Source organism: Neophocaena asiaeorientalis, unplaced genomic scaffold (genome assembly GCF_003031525.2).
Source record: "Neophocaena asiaeorientalis asiaeorientalis breed wild unplaced genomic scaffold, Neophocaena_asiaeorientalis_V1.1 scaffold116, whole genome shotgun sequence".
NCBI lineage: Eukaryota > Metazoa > Chordata > Mammalia > Artiodactyla > Phocoenidae > Neophocaena > Neophocaena asiaeorientalis.
In genome coordinates this window covers 4,266,835-4,288,676 of record NW_020174561.1, presented here as the reverse complement: position 1 = coordinate 4,288,676, position 21,842 = coordinate 4,266,835, and the positions used below count along the sequence as shown (strand labels likewise).

Here is a 21,842-nt window from a genome sequence, read left to right as displayed (position 1 = left end):
ATTGAGACCCGAACTGTTTATTAATATGGAAACAGCTGATAATTTACCCAAATTCAATGTTCCCATTTAACGATGTAGTAGATCTCTTAATTTATTCACATTTTTTATATTAATAATAGTTCATCTCTTTATTTATGCAAGTTTTGGTGTTTTATGCTTTTCATGGTAGATGTGAATGGAATCCCATTGTATTCTCCACTTGGCTGTTTTTTTTTTTTTCTACTTGGCTATTTTAAGATGTCAATTGTCCAGAATTTCCCAACCAATCCTAATCCTAAGGCAACATGGCAGGCATTCTTGCTCTACACCTGATTTCAGTAAGAGCGCACGGGCATAAGACTTCACAACAGAACCATTATTTAGATTGTTGAGTAATAACACATTATTATTGTACAGATAATAATATAAAAGTATATAATGGTGTAATAATACATAACACAAATATGATAACATATTATATTTTGTAATTTGATGAATTCCATGCTTTCTTCCCAGTTTCATATGCTTTTCTTATACAGATTTGGTTCTTCTCCCGCTTTTAATATTATTTTTAGCTTCCTCTAATAGTTATTTTTACACATGTTATTTCTATCTCTGCTTCCATTATCACTGTTCCATCAACACTTGAGCTTTTCTCTTAAGGCAGAATAAATTCACTGTTAGTTATGGAAACAAGGTAGCTATAATGTTTGTAGCGCTGTACAATAACAATAAGTTTCTTCCATTTTAGTGTTTTCTTGGTGTTGTAGAAGAAGATTGACAGGGGATAAAAAGTGGCGGTTAATTTCCTACAGACTTTATTTTATACAGAAAGTTCACAGTAGCTTAATTTCATCATTTAAGCCCAAGGAATAAACTTTCCAAAGCTAAATCAATTTTTTATTTTAATATCCAAAAAGTAGAAGAATGCTTCAGGTGAACTATTATGGTGCTATAAAACCATATTTATTACTTGGGAAGTGATTTATTATTATGTAGACAAAGCAAGTCACCAAATAATGAAATAGTGTAATTCAATTAATGTAAAGTATAAAATTATTATATTGCATAGTATAACGCCTAGAAAAATATATATACATGCATGAAATTGTAAATACTAGTTTCTGTAGGAGATGGGATTATAGGTGATTCTTAAAATTATTTTGCTTATCTTTATTATTTTAATTTATCTGAAACAGGTATTATTACTTATGTGATAAAGACAAAATTATGAACGTGTTTTCAACAGTAAATACCTCAACTTTATAAATGTAGATAAATCACATTAGATTAAACGCATTTATCTAAGTGTAAGAAAATACTCTGGTGACTTCCCAAGACAAGCCTGTGAATATTTTGAGCTTTCATTGAATAGGTTTGGTAGACATATTGCCAAGGTACAAACTCTCTCTGGGAAAGCATACACAGTCCTCAGTGTCTAAGGAACAATAAGACCTAATTGCTCACCTCCAAACTCTTCCCTAAGTCCTATGAGAAATATGTATTTCATTGGATGTCTGACAACCAAAACAAGCATATGGAAGAAATGGCTCCCTCTTCTTTACCTTATCCCTTATCCCTTATGTTCAATCTTTCCATCTCCTTTTACAGTTTTATCATTTGACTGTTTTTTAGTAGAGTGCCTCAAGGATCTACTTTTTCATCTCTTTAATCTTATCATTAAATAAAGAGGTAACCTGTACTCTAATAACTCATTTTTCCAGAATTCGTATCTTTAACAGTATGAATTCATGTGCCCTCGTATTTGGTGATAAGTTGCAATTTAAGTTTTGAAACTGTAAAAAGTACTTACATTTTTAAACCTCTGCAGAGAGGAGAAAACTAATGGTATTCTTTTCTTATAACCCTGGAAAGCAGTTGAAATTGGAAGACAAATGGTTTTGGGGAAAATAATATACGTGTGTTTTTTAAAGTTACATCTGAAGTGATTAACAGTAAGTACAGTGTTTGAACTATAAATATATCCTAAACAAGCCTGTTATCTGAATTACCATAATTAACTAAATTATGTTTCACAAATGTCTTTGCATATGTACTGGATACAAGTTTATATTCCAGATAGGTAAATATGAGGTATGTGCTAACACAATTTGACAGCAAACACTGAATGACAGGAAAATGCACAGATAAAACCTGCCATGTATGATATTATGATATTATAGACTCTATACTATACTCATGGGCAGATTTCATTTTACTTGGAAAGTTTGCCTCAGTTGGCTAATCAAGGTTTTGGTTTAGATCACTTGGGTCATAAACTCAGCTTTCTTATCAAACAAAGATATTTACAATAGAGTATCTGAAGAAATAAAGGACTTTTGTAGCCAGATGATGTGTTCACAGGTGTTCATTAATCAAAAGCTGATTCTCTCCTTAAAGGAACTCATTTCTGATTTTATTTTTTTCTTCTCTGAGAGGGGACTGCTATTATTTTGTTTTCAGTAATTGATAGTTATGACTACAGTAACCATCAACCTTTTTTATCACTGCCACTTCAGCCTTATGCATGTCTGACTGTTAAATGATTTAGGGGATGGTTATAATCACTCTGATAATACTAGTCTGCTTCCAGGGTTTTCCACGTTCTTCTCTACGTGGTCACCAGCCACTTAACCTTTCTTCTCCCACCCCCTGCCACCTCTTTCACTTCAATTAGAAATATTTGTTTGTTTGTGGGTTTATTTGTTTACTATTTTTCTTTAAAATATACTCAGTATACAAAATGTATTCAACACTTTTTCAGTCAGCTCAGCAGATTATCTCTTTTGCGCTTTTAAAAGAAATCTAGACAAGAGGAGAGAATAGGATGAAAACAAAAAGTGAAGATTGATGTGACCCTTGTATCATGGAGAGCCATAACCAAGTCCCTAGTAAATCCCTAGTGACCTACACAGACCCTATAGGAGAGCCCAGCTGGCTTCCCAATTCTTTGGTTCCGTGATTTGCCCAATGCCCTTCCTCTACCTGAGACATTTTAGACCCTCTCCCCAAGTCCTCCCTCAATCAAAGTCTATACTCAAAGGCTTTAAAGATTCATCTATAATTCTGTTCCTTCTTCTCTGCCTTTCCAGATTTCTTCCATCAACTGACTTCCTTTTCCCCTCCTCTGAAGTTCCTTAGTGATGTTTTTAAAGGATGTGAAATATGCAAATATCATTTATCTTGGAAAAGTCTACTTTGAGAAATCTAGTTTTAGGATCCCAGTCTTCAAATTTATAACTGTGGCTATTTTCTACCTGAAGCTACTTTTTCTGAGGACCACTCTATTTCTTCTCTGTCATATATTTGGCCTCTTAATAGCATTAAAATATGTGTGTGTGTGTGTGTGTGTGTGTGTGTGTGTGTGTGTGTGTATTTTGTCAGAGCACTGCTGCTAGATTATATGGTAGAATACAGGTGATTAATTGTAGATCAACATAAAGCAGAGACTTTCTTTAGGCATTTAGGGCAAAATCAGAGGCATTTGTATAATTCAAAATATTTATAATGATATTTTTAGTAGAAAATGAGCAACATGATTTTTTTTTTTGGTTTAAAAGCATGAGCAAAAAAATGCTAAATTTATCTACATCATCCATGTGGTGGTTATCAGAACTTTGGTTTCCATTTGAGTGTAAAGAAAAAGGAATATGTGGCATATACATGTTTGCAAATAAGTAGGTGCTCAAGGTAATTACAGGATGGAATAGATTGAAACAGAGACATTTAAGGTTACCTAAAATAGTATAAACCAAATTTCTCTCAACTTTGGTAATCACTTCATGAAGAATAATTTTTCAGGACAAATTTTAGAGTTACCTTTTAAAAAGGTATACTGATGTATATGTTCTTATTGTGTATCATGTGTACAATTCATTCCTGAAATTTATTTCTTAGTTTTATCCCTACAAAACACTCACACCGAAGCAGACCTGGAAAATACTTTTGAACAGAGAGAAACAAAATATAAAAACTAAAGAAACTAAAATCCACAGAAACAAAAAAATTCTATATTTCATTATTCTAATTGATTTTAAAATGTGTAAGCACTTTGATAGATTCTACTTTATATAGGATTTACTGGTTCTCAAAGTATATAATGCAACAAAAAAAGTGAACCTAGATTCTTTTTTCCTTGTTCATTGGAGCTATCACATCTCATCTATCAGATCTCTAAGTAGAATTTTAAAAGTGGGGTACTCTCTCACGCCCAAGGACTATGTAATTAGCATATGAATGTGTAACGGATTATTTGAAGTAATAATTAAGGGAACAATACAAAAAGGAACTGAAAAGAGCTACCAACACCTGGGAATCTTGTATTGAAAAAAGCTTTCTTAACGTAAGTAATTAGAAACCAAGGACAAATGCTGATTGTGTAGCCATAAAGCCCTACAAGGAGAGCTAAACCTGCTGATTCTTTGCTGTCATCCTTTAGCCTGAATCAGTAAAACAAGAGCTTAGTGTTTTATCTGTTTCAACAGAATACTTGTTCAATGTAGGTTTTGTGTGGTATTTGATCTTCTGAAATCATCAAAATGCACTTATATGACAAAAATGTCTTTACATTTTAAAAATATTTATATTCAAAACATAAAAGATGACAAAAAATCTTTTCCCTGTGGTCAATGCAAAGTTTCAGAGGAAAATTCCAACTGATGGCCAGGTCAGATTAGGTATACAGTCAATTCTCTATAATTTTTTTTTTTTGATGTGGACCAGCAAAATCTGTGTTGAATTTGTTACACTATTGCTTCTGTTTTTCTTATGTTCTGGTTTTTTGGCCCCATGGCATGTGGGATCTTAGCTCCCCGACCAGAGATCGAACCCTCACCCCCTGCATTGGGAGGCGAAATCTAAACCACAGACCCCAGGGAAGTCCCAATTCTCTATAATTTACTTGTCTAAGTAATTCCTGCTGATGAAGTTCAACCCCAGTGTATTGTTTTGTTTTATTTTGTTTCTCTTGAAGAGGTTCCTACTCAGGCAGAGCACTTAAGAGAGTAACCAATAGCTCAGGATTGTTAGGAATCCTTGATATCATGGAAGACTTAGTGAGTACGAGGCAGAAGCCATGGATTATTGTTTCCGTTTTTGTCACTTTCTCCCTGTACAAACCACTTACATTTCCTTGGGAAAAATTACCTTATCTCTAAAATTATTTTTTTGTAGTCTGTTAAAGTCTGGATCAAATGACCTTTGAGGCCATAACTGTATATATTCCTTGATCATGAAAAAACACTTGTCCCCAGAATTTAACCTTAAATGACTACCATTTTATGGTACAACTCTATTTAAAAAATAAATTATGAACCTAATGATTATTTTTTAAGTAGAAAAGTAAATATATGCATGAATATTCAAAGCAGCATTATTCATGATTGCCTCAAAGAGGATACAACCCAAGTATCCTCCGTTGATGAATGGGTAAAAGAAATGTGGCATAGCCAACGTCAAAACAAAAATTACAGCGTACAAAATTAAACAGGTAAGGAAAACTTTCTTCAAGGCTATTGCAGTAGGGGAGAGAAAGCAGAATCAAGTCTGAGCTCAACTCTGATGAGGCAGAGAGGGTAAGGTTTTTTACGAGCTAGGTTAAGCCCCAGTGTAAAAGTAATGCAGGACATGAGAGGAAGTCATAGGCCATCTGCATTCGCTAATTGTCTCTATTCAAAGGAAAAATAAGCTCATATCATTATGACAGGAGGTAGTTTTTGCAATTTGGAGCAAGACATCTAGCTGGAAGTTAGGTTCCTACCCTCCCACAGAAAATGGGAGATAAGGGTGCTTATTTCCTTCAATGGTTACATTTCAGAGACAATTCCCATATTCTTGAGAAGTACAGTCCTAGTTGTAAAATTGGCATGTGGCTAATAAAAAAGATTTACATCTTAAAGGAATAGAGAAAACATTTATAAGTTTTCTAAACTGAATGCTGGAAGAAAAGGGAGGTCAAGAGCCTAGAGCTAGGAAGTAGCCTGTCTAAAGTTTAGTCAAGCTGAGGGGAACTTTAAGGCCATCTTGGTCACAGTACAATAGAGTACTATTAGACAGTAAAAAGGAATGAAGTACTGATATATCCTACAACATGGATAAACCTTGGAAATGTTAATTATGCAAAGTTAAAGAAGCCAGTCACAAAAGGCCATGTATTGTGTGATTATGTTTTTTAGAAATATCTAGGATATCCAAATCTATAGAGATAAAGTAGCTTAGTGAAGGTAGAAATGGGGTAGGGGTGGCAGCTAAAGGGTATGGAGTTTCTTTCTGGGATAATGAAGATGTTCTAAAATTGTTTGTAGTGATGATTGCACAGCTCTGTGAATATACTAAATGCCATTAAATTTCATGAGTGAATTGTAAGATGTGTAAATCACATTTCAGTAAAGCTGTTATAAAAACAAATTATTTGTTGAAATGTGCTCCACAGCCAGTAGAATATTTCCCTATATTTATGAGTAATGAAATTTTTAAAACAATTTTTTTTTGTTTTCTCCAAGCTAGGTTTTGGTTTTGAATAATCTGTGGATTCAGAATGTGTATTTCTGGAAGCTGGCCTGCTTTTAAGTTTTTATAAAATATTTTAGTATGTATTACCGTGTTCTAATCAGATTGTATATAACATAGGAGAGAAAAATAATTTCTGAAATGTCCTTGAGATATTTGCCTCCTTGAAATTGGGAGCTGTCAATAAAGAAAGAAACACCTGTGTAGAGAGAATAAGAGGACGTAGTGTCTGTCTTCCCAGCTGATGAGAAAGATCTATCTATCTATTTATATAATATGTATATATGTATATGGTATGGTATGGTATAAATAAATCCTCACATTCAAATGAAAGCTATATTGACAGAACCCCAGTTTATGAATAAGTAATGTTCCACACATTCATTTGTAAATGAGCTATTTGTAGCCTTTTCTTCTCTTTCTTTTTTCTTTTTTTTTTTTTTGGCCACGTCATGTAGCTTGCAGGATCTCAATTCCCGAGCAGGGACTGAACTCGGGCCACAGCAGTGAAAGCCAGGAATACTAACCACGAGGCTACCAGGGAACTCCTGTAGCCTTTTCTACAGAAATAGTTTTGTCAACACTGATCAGGTTCCAAACCTAGTTCACGAAGATTTATTTTGCCCACAGTGTAGCTGAAATGGAGTACTAGGGTTAACACAGGCTGGGATAAAGGGAGCAATAGCACAATGGCACAGGAAGGAGGAGGATGAATCATAACGTCCCTGTTTCTTGGGTACAGGAATGACTCCAGGCAAAATTTTGAATTGTGTGGAGTGAGACTTTGACTTCCATCCCTTTTCTTTTCTGTACCCCTTGTCCCATGTTCAAGATGTAGAGTCTCTATCTCTAGGTCATGAAGCATCCATTACTTTTATGGTACTCCAAGCTTCCCACTGTATTACCTCATCAGCCATCTCTGTTCCTCCAAGACACAAATTCACCTACACCGTCTAACACAACCTTCCTCCCAGCCAACATACACACACACATTTAAATTTCCATTTCTTCAAGGCAGTTAATTTTGTTTTGCCTTGTAGGGAAGTAAATTTTGAAAACGTGGTAACCTCTGGATCTCCTAGAAGCATTTACAGATAAAACTTGGGTTGTAACCTTAAAAGCATCTCTAATCTATAGGATTTCAAGTATTCAACTTAGGAAATGGTAAGAAAAGTCTGAAGATAGGACAAGCTGTCCTTTCTGACCCCAGTCTCACTTTGGGATGAAACCCTCTAGGTTGCTCCTGCTTTTCACAGAATATTTTCTTTGTCTCTGTCTGAACTTTAGCAGTTTTTAACTGTGCCCTGCTAAAACTCACACTAATTACCAGAGCATGGACAGTGGAGTCTATAATGGTGGCAGTTGGAATTGGGAGGAGACTTTGGGAAGGTGACACAGAAAAGAGTAATCAAGGACCATTTATGGTATGAATGATGCTTTGGGCATCTTAGATTTTTTAAAATTTGCCCACATATTTTTCTATGCATTGATCAATTGGTTTTTCTTGGTTGTAGATTGGGCTTATGGATACTACAGACAACAGAGAAAACTTGTTGAAGAGATTGGCTGGTCCTATACAGGTAAATATATTAGAATATAATGAAATTCAATGGAAAATTCTATTGTTTTTGTATCTGTTTTTATATGTAAAAGAAAACTTTGTAGCTCCACACATCATTTTAACTTAGCTACATGGGTATGCAATTAATCACTAAAAACATATCATATGCAAAATGATTTCTAGTGATTTTCCATTAGCAAGTTGGTAGTGTAGAGTATATTGATCTCAGACAGAGCTAGATTGGAATCTCAGATCCACTCTAGCTATGTCTCCTTGGGAAAAATGCATAACCTAATTGAGGTTCAGTTTTTTCATCTGTGAAATGGAGGATTTTTCTGAGCATTAGATGAGGTAAATGGAGTTGGCACAGAGCCTCCTTGTAAATAGGAGATTCTCAATAAATGTTAGCTGCTATTTTTGTTACGATCACAGTTGTTGTTATGATCAATGTTAACAAATGTTGAGGGGAATCTTGCTTTCAAAAGGGGTTTCCTTCTGAATTACTGCGCTGAGTTAATTGGAATCAGGGTCTAACGTGATTTTGTATGATTACCAGACGTGGCTTTGAGCGTCACGTGCAACTGAAGTTGGCTTAAAATAGTTACATCCAGAAATCCTGATCAGAAACCTTAGGAAAGAAGAGAAGCTCTAGGCTTGATCAGATGAGCCTGGATGGAACCTAGAGGGAACATGACATGCCTCATGACCATCTGAGATAAAGCTGAGTAGTAGAGTTGGGTACTCATTAGAAATAAGATTGGGTTGATAAGTCAGGATCAAATTAAAAGGGCTTCAACAAGAGCCTAGCCAATTTGGACTTTATTTTATAGATGAAGGGCAGAAGCATGATGAATTTTGTAGCAAGGCATGCATTTCCTTTCTTTTTTTATTCTTACTTTAAAAGAAGAACTTAAAAAAAAAAATTCAAACACAAAGAAGAACATAAAAATCATTTTTTACTCCCACCAGGTACATCCACTAGAAAATTTGGTATATTCTTTTCAGGCCAGTTTTTATTATATTATGTTTATATATTTTTTATATAGAGTTTTACATCCAATTTATTCTGGAAATTAGTTTTGAGCAGTGACAATTCCTGTTGATCCTGGTACTTAATAGTCCATTGAATAAATGTTTCATTTTTAATCATCCAGTTCAAGCTATTCACTGTTTAAAGAAATGGTGGCAAATAGATGAATAGATAGGTCTATATTTTTATCATTTTTTATTAGAGAATCCTTGATATGCCATTATTGAGTAGAAGAAAATAAATGCTTTCAAAATTCTTGATACACATGACCTAATTGCTTTCTAGAGAGCATATATATGCTTACATATAGTATAAGTAAGTGACTACCCCACTGAATAAACCAGGATTTAATGACTGTCATTTTGAAAACCTTCACCAATTTGACATGTTTAAAAAATGACATTTTGTTTTAATTTGTTCTGTTTGATTACTGTTGAAGTCAGTATTTTAATTTTCATTAGTCATTTGTATCACCTTTTCTATGAAATAAGTTAAATTAGAACATGGAAAATAATCAAGATATCCATCAAAGCAGGAAAAATTGAACAAATTAAGGCATATCTAGCCTGTGGATTACTGTGCAGATGGCCTGTGGTTGTTCTGTGTGATATTGTATAGAAAGACTTGCTCTTAATTTACCCATTTATAATTATGACCTATATATCTAATGAATTCTGCCTTATTATTTTTAATTTTTTTAATCTTGAGAAATATATAAAAACAAAGATTCTCCATAATTCTAGGCCATTTTTAATTATTTAAAGTAATTATTCTTTTTTAAAAATTTTGTTTATGTTTTGCTCTTATGTACTTAATGTAATGAACATCCTCAAATTCTATTTACTTGAGCAATTGTTTTTCAGAAAAAATGGACTTTAACAAAAAGAGAGTTGTTGGATCAAAGTGCCTACTGTTTTTAATATTAATATATATGGTCAAATAAATATGGTCAAATTTTAGAAAATTGTGTTAATTTATCCATTTCCCCACATTTTTACTCACACTAATTTAAAAACTCTGATCAACTTGTTTGACAAAAAGTAAAATGCCATTTTTAATTTGCTTTTATCTAATTACTTAATTTCTTAAGTTACCCCAAATAACAGGGTTTAGGTTAGGATTTTGGGAGGACATATGGTAAATAAATACTACCTGAAGTAATGGTTAAGTGAATAAGAAGGGTACACCTGAGTAAGTACTATAAAAAAATGAACAATCCATTTATTTACCCTAAACAATTTCACTTTTGTTTTCAGTAAAAGTGTGTGTTACATTCTACTTGAATAAATTTGTGTCTTAGTTTCTCTGGATTTAATTCCAGGTTCTGGACCAATTTTTCTCTATTATATACATAACTCATACAACCTAAAGATTTTAAACTAAGTTATTTTGAGTAAAAGGTATCTTTTAAGTATCTTTAAATTATATTTAAGGTTTTTTTTAAGTATTTAAGGATTTAAACATAAGAGAAAAAATACTTTCCTTTAGTCTGACCTTATTAAAATAATACTAGAGCTATAAATAATATTAACAATAAAACAATCCTTAAACAAGAACAAAAATATAATATATAACTGTTGTAGAAAACTTGATACATAAATATGTTCATAGAATAAAAATCAGCTGGTTAATTTTGTTAACATCTACCTTCCTAGTTTGAGGTGGAACTAAAAGCAGGTTTACTTTAACTGATGAACTTTTAAACAGAGAACTCTTATATTTACAAATGAAAAACAAGCTTTAATGCATCCTTCATTCTCCCTAAACCTAGAATCAGAAAATGGAGGACCTGCAGCCTAGGGAGAGAGAGGGTTACAGTTCTCATCACCCCAAGCAAGGGCAGGTGTATGAGGGGTAATGCCACCTGTTTCCAGCAGCCTGAGGTCCTTGAGGTTCCTGAAGGTGCCTCCTCAGGGCAGGAGAAGACAAGAAGATGGCAGTTTTACCAGTAGCTTCTTGCAAATACCACCATGCATATATTGCTATCTTAGGAGGCAGCCACAGAGCTCTTCCTTTTAATGGGCTAATTGCATGTAGACGTGGCACCTGAAGAGTGGCCAGGCTTTCATGGATGGATCTATGCACAAACAATGCACAGTTCTTTGCTTTATAATCCAGTTGCTTCATCCTGTTCATAACTTAAGGCCTATTGGCTTTAGCTCCTTTAAGAGACAGTCTGGTGATCAAAGGGATAGATTCATTAAAAAGTGTCATTTGCTATGGGAGGAGGGGTGGTAGGTCTCAAAAGGGAATGTTCCAGAGTTGAGGTGAGGCTGGAAGCTTACCAGAAGATCCTAGGAAGAGATTAGAAAGCGTTTCAGCTGAGGACATTTTATAGCTTAGCTCAAGCCGAGTGTGGATTGATTATTTTGTCTGAATTCCTAGAACATCAAAAAGAAAACAAACTAAAGCCTTTATCTAAATAAACATATCTCTCCCAAGCAAATCACACCAAAGCCAAGCATTTTAAACGTGGATTATTCACTATGAAGTATATTATCTCTTTTTATTTTTAGTATAAATGTAGATAAAGGTTGGTAGTCTTTTCAATTTCTATGATTATTATTCCACCTGGAAAATGAAAAACTATATGTGCTAACTGTGTAAAATTTCAGTATAAATTAATTTTAATATTCTCAAATTTAAGTAATTGATGAATGGCTGAAGTAAATGGTTTTGACCACACATAGGCCTAGTTTTGTTCACAGCAGCTTATCTTGTTGAGCTACTTGTCAGATTAGCTGCAATCTCAGAAGAAAAGACCTACCCTTGAATGTTTATATATATAGAATTCTATTCATAAAAATTACTAAGAACATCGTAACATCTGTCTGTAAGAGAGCTCACTGCTTTACCATAAGCCATTTAAAAAGATCATATGGCACATCAAACATGATTTAAATGGAATCATTTAAGCTAAGGTTGTTTAAGAAAGATTACACAATTGTAATATGTGAAGAAACAATAAAAATCCCTGCTGGCTACCAAATGGTTGGAGAAATAGAGGGTGGAACCGGAGGAGAAAGTATTACTCTTTCAGTTGTGTTATTTTAACATAGGTCATAAACAACTTTTCTATTCAGGATATATTCTATAATTATGTTGAGAAATGGCAGGGTTGGTAAATACAGTCACCAGTCCCATTTTTAAAGTTATTACAAGAAGGTGAGCAAAGTTCGTTTGTCACTCTGCAATGAAAGAATGAATTGTAAATATGGGAATGTCAGCACTAAAATCCAGTTCTTTCCTTAGTAACTTCATTTCATGTAAGGGTTTCATAAAGGTTTCTTCTGAAGGTTTCACATAAGGTTTCTTTCTGTTAACCTTAAATTTTCTATAACAATGCCTGAACAAAGACAATTCAATGAAAAGAAAAAAAAAAACTAAGTCATTTGGTCTTTTTTTTTAATATCATGAACACATAGCCCATAATGATCACTTGAGATTAAGATCTTCCTTCTGTTTGAGTTGTTAGACCTTTTCACCTTCAAGCAATGATAAGATCATCAGAAATGAATGGACTTTCACTGCTCTGTTCTTAGAAGTAGTCACTATTGAAATGTAGTCTTTATTTCCTGAAAATGAAAAAAAATTATTCTGTTGGTTCTTTTTCACCATACCTTAAGACAACTTGAAATTGAAAATTTTGTATTGATATATTCTCAAGTGTTCTTAAACCCAGATACCTTTAAAGTTTTAGTTAAAGGGTTGCATTGGGTACAAGTTAGAAAGGCCACACAGGAGTCACAATTAGACACTTGACTGAATACCTTGGAAGGAGAGAGTCTCTGAACGCTGAATTGATTTCTGCTTCCTTAAATAGAGTATCCTGTCTAAACAGTATTTCCAACACATATATAGACTAGAAGATGCTACTTGTGGAAAACAAAAGAACCATAATATAAGGTTGTGTATTGTCTTGTTTGATGTTTGGCATTTATTTTTGGACCATAGTTAGGTTTAGTAATTTTTCTTCTCTAAACTAGGAGAAAGTAGGCCAAAGGTAACTCAGAAAGAAAATTTGAAGCTACCTTGAATAATGACTGATTTCTGGCTCCTAACGGGCCCAACCGCTCTGCAGCATGTGAGATCCTCCCGGACCAGGACACGAACCCGTGTCCCCTGCATCGGCAGGCGGACTCCCAACCACTGTGCCACCAGGGAAGCCCCAGCCCTCTCTTTACATCTAGAATCTGAAAACATTTTTAACATATTATGTTTTCCTCTGAATCATCACTCCTTATCTAAAGCAGACTGTTCATTTCTCATTTCCAACTTGAGTGAAAAGGCAAGTTCTAGAACTCCATGTATAGAATTACCTCATTTTTGTAAAATATTATATGTTTATATGGGCATAGAAGAGAGGCCTGGAAAGATACACACAACCCTGTTGGCAGTGGTTACCCTTGAAGAACAGGACTAGGGAGGGCCATAGGAGGCAGGAGACTATCACATCTTATTGTATGTGATTCGTATTTCGCTAATTGTTTAAACACGTATATTGAAACAAAAGGTTTTCAACTTGCTTCTCTTAGTTTTAGCTAAGAAGGGCAAGGTGGTTGGATAAGGACCACAGCTTTGCATTTTCACCTGTAGGGTCCCTGCTAAGCTGCAGTGAGGGGATGCCACAGACATCTAATCAGAGCGCGAGGACATGTAGAGTCAGGCTGTCTGGTCATCACTAACGTTCAGACTGACCAGGCTGTTTAACTGCTCTGTATTTCAGTTTTCTTTCAGTAAATAGTTTTTAACAATGCCCTACCTGATTGTGCATGAATCAAATCAGTGTTTCACATTGTCGTAGGAAATCTCTTTGAGCAGTTACGCTACAAATCCAAGTGATTATTATGGCAGTGTCTTAACTTGAGCCCAAACAGATTAAACAAGTCAGGGTGTATCTGATAATCTCACAAGAGGATTAGAGGGGGTTGTTTAAATGCATATTATAGACAGGTATTTCCTATCATTGTACATTTTTAAAAGTTTGGCTAAGATGTATGACTGAGCAAACTTTCCCTATGCTAAATGTGATGAGTAGAGCATGCCTCATTGTAAAGGCTGAATAGGTTCAATTAAATAATCTAAAACTTAGAAGTTATTTCTCTGCAACTATCACTTTAGTATAGAACTGAAAAAATAAAGGTGTGGCTACAGATTAGCATTACAATTAAATAATCATTGCTGAATGTATCTTGAGTAGAGTTGAAATTGCACACATTCTCTAGCTCAGCCTCATAACCACCCCTGCTGACTATACTTGGTAGTCTTGAATGGATTGGACAAGTCCCTTAGCAGCTCAAGATGAGAACATCTGGCTGTTTCTCCTTCAGTCTGTGCTCAAATGTCTGGGCTTAGTGGCTGGATGTACTGTTCTCCCTCCCTTTTCTGGACCTCCTTTATCTCACTTTCTGTGTTTACTCTGAAGTGCCCTGGTTCATAAAATTCATCTTTCAGCAAAAACAAACAAACAAAATACACCGAGAGAGAGAACATTACATGATTAATTAAAAAAAAAATCTAAGATCAGACCACAGTTTATGTAATCACACAAAATTCATTTAAATATTTTCAACATTTAGGCAAAATGCCATTGCAATTATTTTAAGTTGACCTATGTCACCTTCTTATTTTATGAATCAGTAAAGGCTGAGTGCAAGGCTTACTTACCTAGTTTCCTGTTTTCTGTGTGGTAACTCTGACTCTTTAAACCGAGGACTTTCAAAGAGCAAAAAGATGAAGAATATGTAAATGACTCATTTCTTCTATTCAGAAGGATTTCTTATTAACTGAAGCAGAGAATTATTGATACAAAAATTATTTTGAAATATATTCAGACATGTTTAGGACTGATTTTCTTCCCCTTTATCCATTGAATGTATGTATGTATCTATATGGCTATCTCTCTATCCTGCTACCTATGAATACAGGGTCTCTGTTTAACCATGTAGTATGTTTTGTTCAGGTAAGAGACGCTTTGGGCCAGAGCTAGGACTTTTCTTGGCTGGAATGCAGAGGATCTTAGAGGCTCTTTGTGGCTTCTGGCAAACCTGCCTCCAAACTGTTATAGACTGTGCAGGGACCATCTTAACTATCACAGAATATTCTGGGACACTTAACAGCTGCCCAGATTCATTCCTCAAACTGTATATGCCTAGGGTTCTATGGGGAGGGAAGCGAACTTGAACTCTATTTAGAGATAAATTCAGAGTAGTATCTAATAACCTAGGGAGGTGGGCTTGAAGGAAGCCAGGACTGAGAGAGGCAGTTGGGAACCCCTGAGAAATAATTATCGTGACTGAGGAAGAAACCTGGCAACAGAGGTTGAGTGCAGAGTGGAGCCTGGCATCAGTGGGACCAGCTTCCGGATTCCCCGTGATGCTCCCAGCTGTTTGCGGGGCTACTCCCCACCCAGAGGCCCCCCTCACTTTTAAATGCCTGTATGCACTGTCCTGGAAACAAAGAGCTCAAGCAACTCCACTGTGGGCTCCTTCTCAAAGAGCCCGAAATGAGAAGACCACCCTGGGGGTTCCCAGGCAGACTCACAGGCAAGCCAGCCGAAGTGCAGGCATCCAGTCCCATCCAGCAGCTGCGCATAGCCAGGGAGGTGATTGACGGTCACAGGCCCAGCCGCCCTGCGGCATGTGGGATCTTCCCAGACCAGGGCACGAACCCGTATCCCCTGCATCGGCAGGCGGACTCTCAACCACTGCGCCACCAGGGAAGCCCTAACAGATTAATTTTTGATGACAACTTTTTTTGAGAAAGAGGAGACCGTACCCGGGCTGAGGAGACTGAGTGTGATAAGACTGTAGATGTCTTTCTGATCATTTCTCTGCTCCTTTCATTTCTCCCAGTGACCAAGTCAATGAGCCATTATCTTGATGAATATCAAGAGTAACAATCTGGTATATGTTTTCCCCCAAAATGAAAATCAGTTATTTCTCATTATAAAAACAACACACGTTCACTTAAGAAACATCGTATTATATATGATTTATATGTAAGTGCAGATTTATTTATGTATAAATATATAAATGTATTTATGTTTATGAATATAAGTATGTATAAGTACAATATAAATATATTTATAAATATTTACCTATAAATATATGTAAATATCTTAAATATATATATAATTTAAATAAATTTATATAGAAATGTATATGATAGCTGGAATTTATAGAAAATAGCTATAAATCTTAAACAACTGGAAAACAGGAAAAGCTGTATTTTATAGCCCTTTGCCACCTGGAAATTGAAACAATAGCAGAGCCACCCAGAATCAGCATCAAAGCACATTCAAAAGTTGTCACATGCTGAACTGGATTATCTCTAAGCTACTAACGGCTAATCTAGCTTTTTTACATGTGTGTTTCCTTTCATATTTCATGAGTATCTCTAGGAAGTAAGAGCTGCTTGCAGCACTTTTTTCATAAATAACATATAGTTTTCTTTTCTAAAACCCCCAAAGCTGTACCCATGCCTATAGCGCCCCATATATCCTTGAGGAGATTCTGAGGTTCAGTTAATCTGTGTTAGAATGTGAAGGAGTTGAGTTCTTATCACTTCTTGACTTGCCTTCTACCTGGATGCTATTATATACTCCTCGACAAAGCGAAATTTAAAGTTTTGAGATCATTAGTTTAATGAACCAATACTTACTGGATGTATAACATGAGCCAGACACTTTCCCGGGTTCCGGGGATGCAGAAGCAATCACATGCCAACGACAGATTACAAAGTGTGACAAATGCCCCAGTAGTAGACTGTGGTGACACAGGTCTGTGGCCCCTACAGAGCTTAAGGGGTTCAGGGGAGGCTCCCGAGAGTGAGAGAAAGGGACTTTAAATTGAGATAAAGCATAAGTAGGAGCTAACTAAGCCAACATGGGTGAAAGATTGTTCCAGGCAAAGAGAGCGGCCGTGCTAAGCTGTGGGTGAGAGAGAAATCAAGATCGCTATGCCCCAGCCTCTCTAGTACTCTTCCTCTCTGGACAGAAAACTAGGAATGTGATGAGAACATTCTTAGGGCCCCATGAATTAATTCTAGTTTAACTGCTATCCTATCCCAAATTCTAGATAATAAAATTTATAGCATACTTTAATTGGCAATAACTTAAATTTTTAGTTTAAGGGATGTTAAGCATGATTTTTCATCACTGTTTTAGTTAGTAAACTAAGGGAACTGGAACTAGTTAAAGAGACCAAAAGAGGGGGACGTTAGGAAGGCAGGGGGAGGGAGAGGGTTTTACAGAATCCAAATGAGAGAGGGTTTCAAGGAGATGGGACTAACCATGTCACATGACTTCACAGGGAGTGCTAGCTGAGATAAAGATTATGAACCTCATGGTAGTCTAAGGAAGCAGGTTTTAGTGGGGTTTCCTTTGCTATTTTGTCTGATAAGTAACAGGGTCTGGGGTCAGACTGTCTAACTGCTTAGCTTCAGAGTGGGCTCCTTAGGCTCTGCCTCTTTTATTTCCTCATCTGTCAAAAGAGCTAATAATGGGCTTCCCTGGTGGCGCAGTGGTTGAGAGTCCGCCTGCTGATGCAGGGGACACGGGTTCGTGCCCCGGTCCAGGAAGATCCCACATGCTGCGGAGCGGCTGGGCCCGTGAGCCATGGCCGCTGAGCCTGCACGTCCGGAGCCTGTGCTCTGCAATAGAAGAGGCCACAACATAAAAAAAAAAAAAAAAAAAAAAAAAAAAAAGAGCTAATAATGGTACCTACCTCAAAGGGCGCAGCAATGATTAAATGAGTCAGTATATTCATAGCACTTAGAACAGTGCCCAGTACATATAAAGTGCTCAATAAAGGTATTAAAGTCAGATCCATTTTCTGTAATACTCAGGACTTGTTTTGTACCAGGTTAATATCCATCACACTGTTCTCTTTCTAAAGTACAGATGTGATTATATTATTCTCCTGTTTGAATCCCTTCAGTTGATCCCCATCACTTACAAAATGAAAAATGGACTCCTTAGTGTGCCATAGAGTGACTTTCATGATCCGTTTCAGCCCACCTATCCTGTTCTGCCCCCATAATTATCTTCCCCCTGCCTTCTGCTGTGCCAGCATTTTCAAAAGCAGGTCTCTCTGATTCTAATCATTCTTCACTGTTTTGCCAGAATTCCAAACCTCTGCGCCTCCTTTAAGAAGTGAGGCCTTCCTGATTCCTGCTGCCCCCAGGCCAGCGCAGATCTCTCACATTCCTCCCGTGTCCCTGTGCCCTCCTCTTTGTTGCACATAATACAAGGACGTGGCAGGTCCCGTGTTTTATTCATCTTTCCTTTCGCATAGTGTGGACGTGGTATGTACCCTGCAAATACTTACGCCATGAATGAATAAAGCTGAGACATGATAGTGTTTTCATTTTACAAATGGAGAAAGACAGATGAAGTCACTTGCCCAGAGTCACAAGCTGAGCAGCAGACTGGAAACTTGAACCTGGGTCTTGACTCCCAGGGCTCTTCCTGAGACTCCTTATGGCCACATCTAAGCCATTTGTTTCAGTGATGTGGGTTACAACACAAAGCTGTTAGATTTTTTAATTATCGTGTAGATATAAAAAATGCTGGTTCCCAAGCCATCGTGTTTGGTATGGTCTTTTTGCTTTATGCATGTGTCTTTTTATTAAAAAGTGGAATTGTGGGTGCCTTTTATTTTCATCTCTGCTTGTCCATATCTTCAGATACATATTTGTTTTATAACCAAACGGGGCTTAAACGTCTATTTAATATAATATAAATGTATTTAAATTAATTTTTATTCTATGTGTGATTAACAAGTTGTTTTGCGTCACAGAAAGTCTTCTGCTTCTGCGTATTTCCTCACTTCATATAATGATCTAATGGTTTATGTATCTGAGGGCCTTGTATCTGGGTCTCTTCCTATTTGGCTGTAGCAGGTGAACTTCTTTACTGATCAATAAAGTTGAAAATACTATAGTAATCATCTATATCCTCAAAGAGTAGCTAATAAATTGTAATTCGTGTGGAAATGGATACTGTTCTCTTAGAAAGATGGCCATATCATACACTTGCATTTCACCCAGACTCGATCTAGCCAGGATTCCACTGAGCGCACGTAAAGTCTCACACAACTTGATTTTCTTCTCTCTTGCAGTGCGGTATATTCACTCTGCATTCGTTTCACAATCGAGACCGTTATCCTAGCTCAGTGAGAGTCAATTTCCCATAGTTGATTGTCTGAATCACTGCCAGCTCAGTCACATTTTCTACATCATTCACCAGGAAGTATAGTTTTTTTAAAAAGTCAGAACAATTACGCAGGTAGCGTGTAGCCTTGATATGCTCTCAGAACGTGCTTCAGAGCAGTCACCCTCCTGGAGCTCACATTCTTTTGCACATTGATCGACAGTGTTGTTGCTGACCTATAGATCAAAGGATCCCCCATTCCAATTCCCCATTTTCCAAGTGAGCCTCTATTGATATGAAAGAGTTCATTCTCTTTTGGAAGGAGAACAGTTCATCTTCAGAGTGCAGCGTCTATTGTTTCCTTTTAGCAGAATAATTACATCTTTAATTTCTGTGGAGATAGTGAGGAAAGCCAGTTCGGGATGCGTTTATGTGTCTTCAGAGTAGATTTGGGGAGAAGATTCTGTGACTTGTAACTATGATCCTTTACCCCCCAAAGTACTTGTTTGGGTAAATTATAATAACTGTTCTATGCCTTTCATTTATGGTGATTGAGATTTGCTTTTTTATGCTTCTTCAGCACAAGGAAGAAGGTTTGATTTAAAGTCCAAGTCTTATGGACATGTTTTTAATCCCATCAACATTTTTAAAAGTAAATTGAGTAGAAAATTAAGTTCGGGCTTATGATGCAAATTCCTCTAATGTGTCTGACCTTTGTTTAATCACTTATGAGTTATCACTGCAAGATGTTTATATAGATTAGATACCACAGAGATCTAAGGAACTATATTTATCTGATGCTAATTAATATTAGTAACATTAAATAGTCTCGTCACCTTCCAATTTCCTAATGTTAAGCAATTCAACAGCAAGCAGCTATTAGTCAGATAACTATTAAACTTTGTCAATTATATATATATATAATACTTGTGTGTGTGTGTATATATATGTATACACACACACACAAGTTTTTCACCATATTTGGACTATGTTAGAATAGATTACAAGACATTGAAATTCACACATCTTGGGAGGGTTGTATGTTATAGGTTATCACTGAAAAATAATTTATTATATGTTTAATAACGTTAAGGTTCATGCTAAATTATCACAGTTGATTAGTGTATTTTTGCTCACAGTATGTGATGATCCATCAACTAAAAATAACTTTCGTGACTGTATGAAATTCCTTCGCATTTAAATAACATTAAAAAATAATAAAATACTGGATTAGTATGCAATTCCATTTTCTTAATTGGATTGTTCCTAAGCTTTTGCATTTTGCTCCTTATTTGAAAATGAATTTGCCCAAGGAGCAATTATAATGATAAAGCTTAACAAGAGCATTAGAGAGCTTATGATCTAAATCAGTGTTTCCTAAACTTTAGCATGCATCAGAATTATCTAAATGTTACTAAATAAATCTTACTAAAGTAGGATTGCTGGGTCCGACTTCCAGAATTTCTGGTTCAGTAAATCTGAGGTGGAGGCCGTAAATTTAATACCTAACACTTTTCAGGTGATTCTGCTGCTGTTGGTCTGGGGAACCTCATCTTGCAGTGTCCAGAATCTAGATCAGTCTCTACTTACATTGCCTCAATTTGGGCAATGAATGAATGATAGAGTAAAAAAGAGAAAGCGTATGTGTGAATACATTTACCCACATGGAAGTGCTTTAGTTCTCTGGATGTAGTATATTGACATGAAAAAATATTATTATTGCTTCTATTTAACATATAATAACATTGTAAATGTTATTTTCAAAACCTGCTATCTGCATCAGTAAAGAGAGAAGGTAAACTTTTGAACAGTTGTTAACACAACTTCCATTAATTTGTTGATTTAGGTAGGGCATCATTACCTACCTCAGGAAGTTCTTGGCCTGGGTGAGTCCAGTGGGAATACCTCACTAGTGAGTCTGGCTGCAAGCTATCTTTACCTTGAATTACTCTAGACACGTTTATCTCTAGCAATTGCCAAGGAAAGTTCTTTTTCATAACCTTTCAAGAATCGTTTTTTATTGACCTGGTTCCAAAAGAGCCTGGGTTCTAATGCTATCCAAATGGTATTATTAGTTCCTTGATTCTTTTTTCTTTTCTTTTTAGGTTCCAAATTCCAGTCTTGCAGTTCTCCTAAACTATTACTGTTAATAACAATTTCCTCCTAAATTTTTTGGCTGTTGGTAATGTAATTTAGTGCTACCTTCACAAGTTGAAAAATAAGTTGAAATTTTTCCGGATTTTCTTTTTTTAAGTAAACATTGTTATTCATTCCTTTCTTTAGTAGCTGTTTTGAGTTAAGTAACTCATGTATTTGTCACTTTTCAAGTCACTAATGTCAACTCCACAGGATAAATTATTTTACTACTACACATGCAAATCATATTTTCCATCACTGGGCCGCATTTTGCTTGGAGTTTAGTCTCTCACCCTGGGGGGTATTTTTGAAAGTTTTAATAGCTGTATGTAGAAATTGAGAAAAAAGATCTGTCAGATCTCATTATTCTAGTAGAAAACTTACTTGAAAATCTTACAGTGGATGATAGAGCCTGAACTTGTTGGATAATCACTTCATTCACTTATTCATTCATTCAACACCTTTTAATTGAGCAC

At 35.8% G+C, this 21,842-nt stretch overlaps 1 protein-coding gene across 1 annotated transcript in view; it reads left to right on the top strand.

Annotated features, from left to right (window-relative positions):
* The window catches only part of PTPRZ1 (protein tyrosine phosphatase receptor type Z1), a 163,464-nt gene that overhangs the window by 40,890 nt on the left and 100,732 nt on the right, over positions 1 to 21,842 (top strand). The window contains exon 2 of the mRNA XM_024757757.1: positions 8,001 to 8,066. Within this exon, the coding sequence (XP_024613525.1) occupies positions 8,001 to 8,066 (66 nt within the window). The remainder of the gene's footprint in view (positions 1 to 8,000; positions 8,067 to 21,842) is intronic.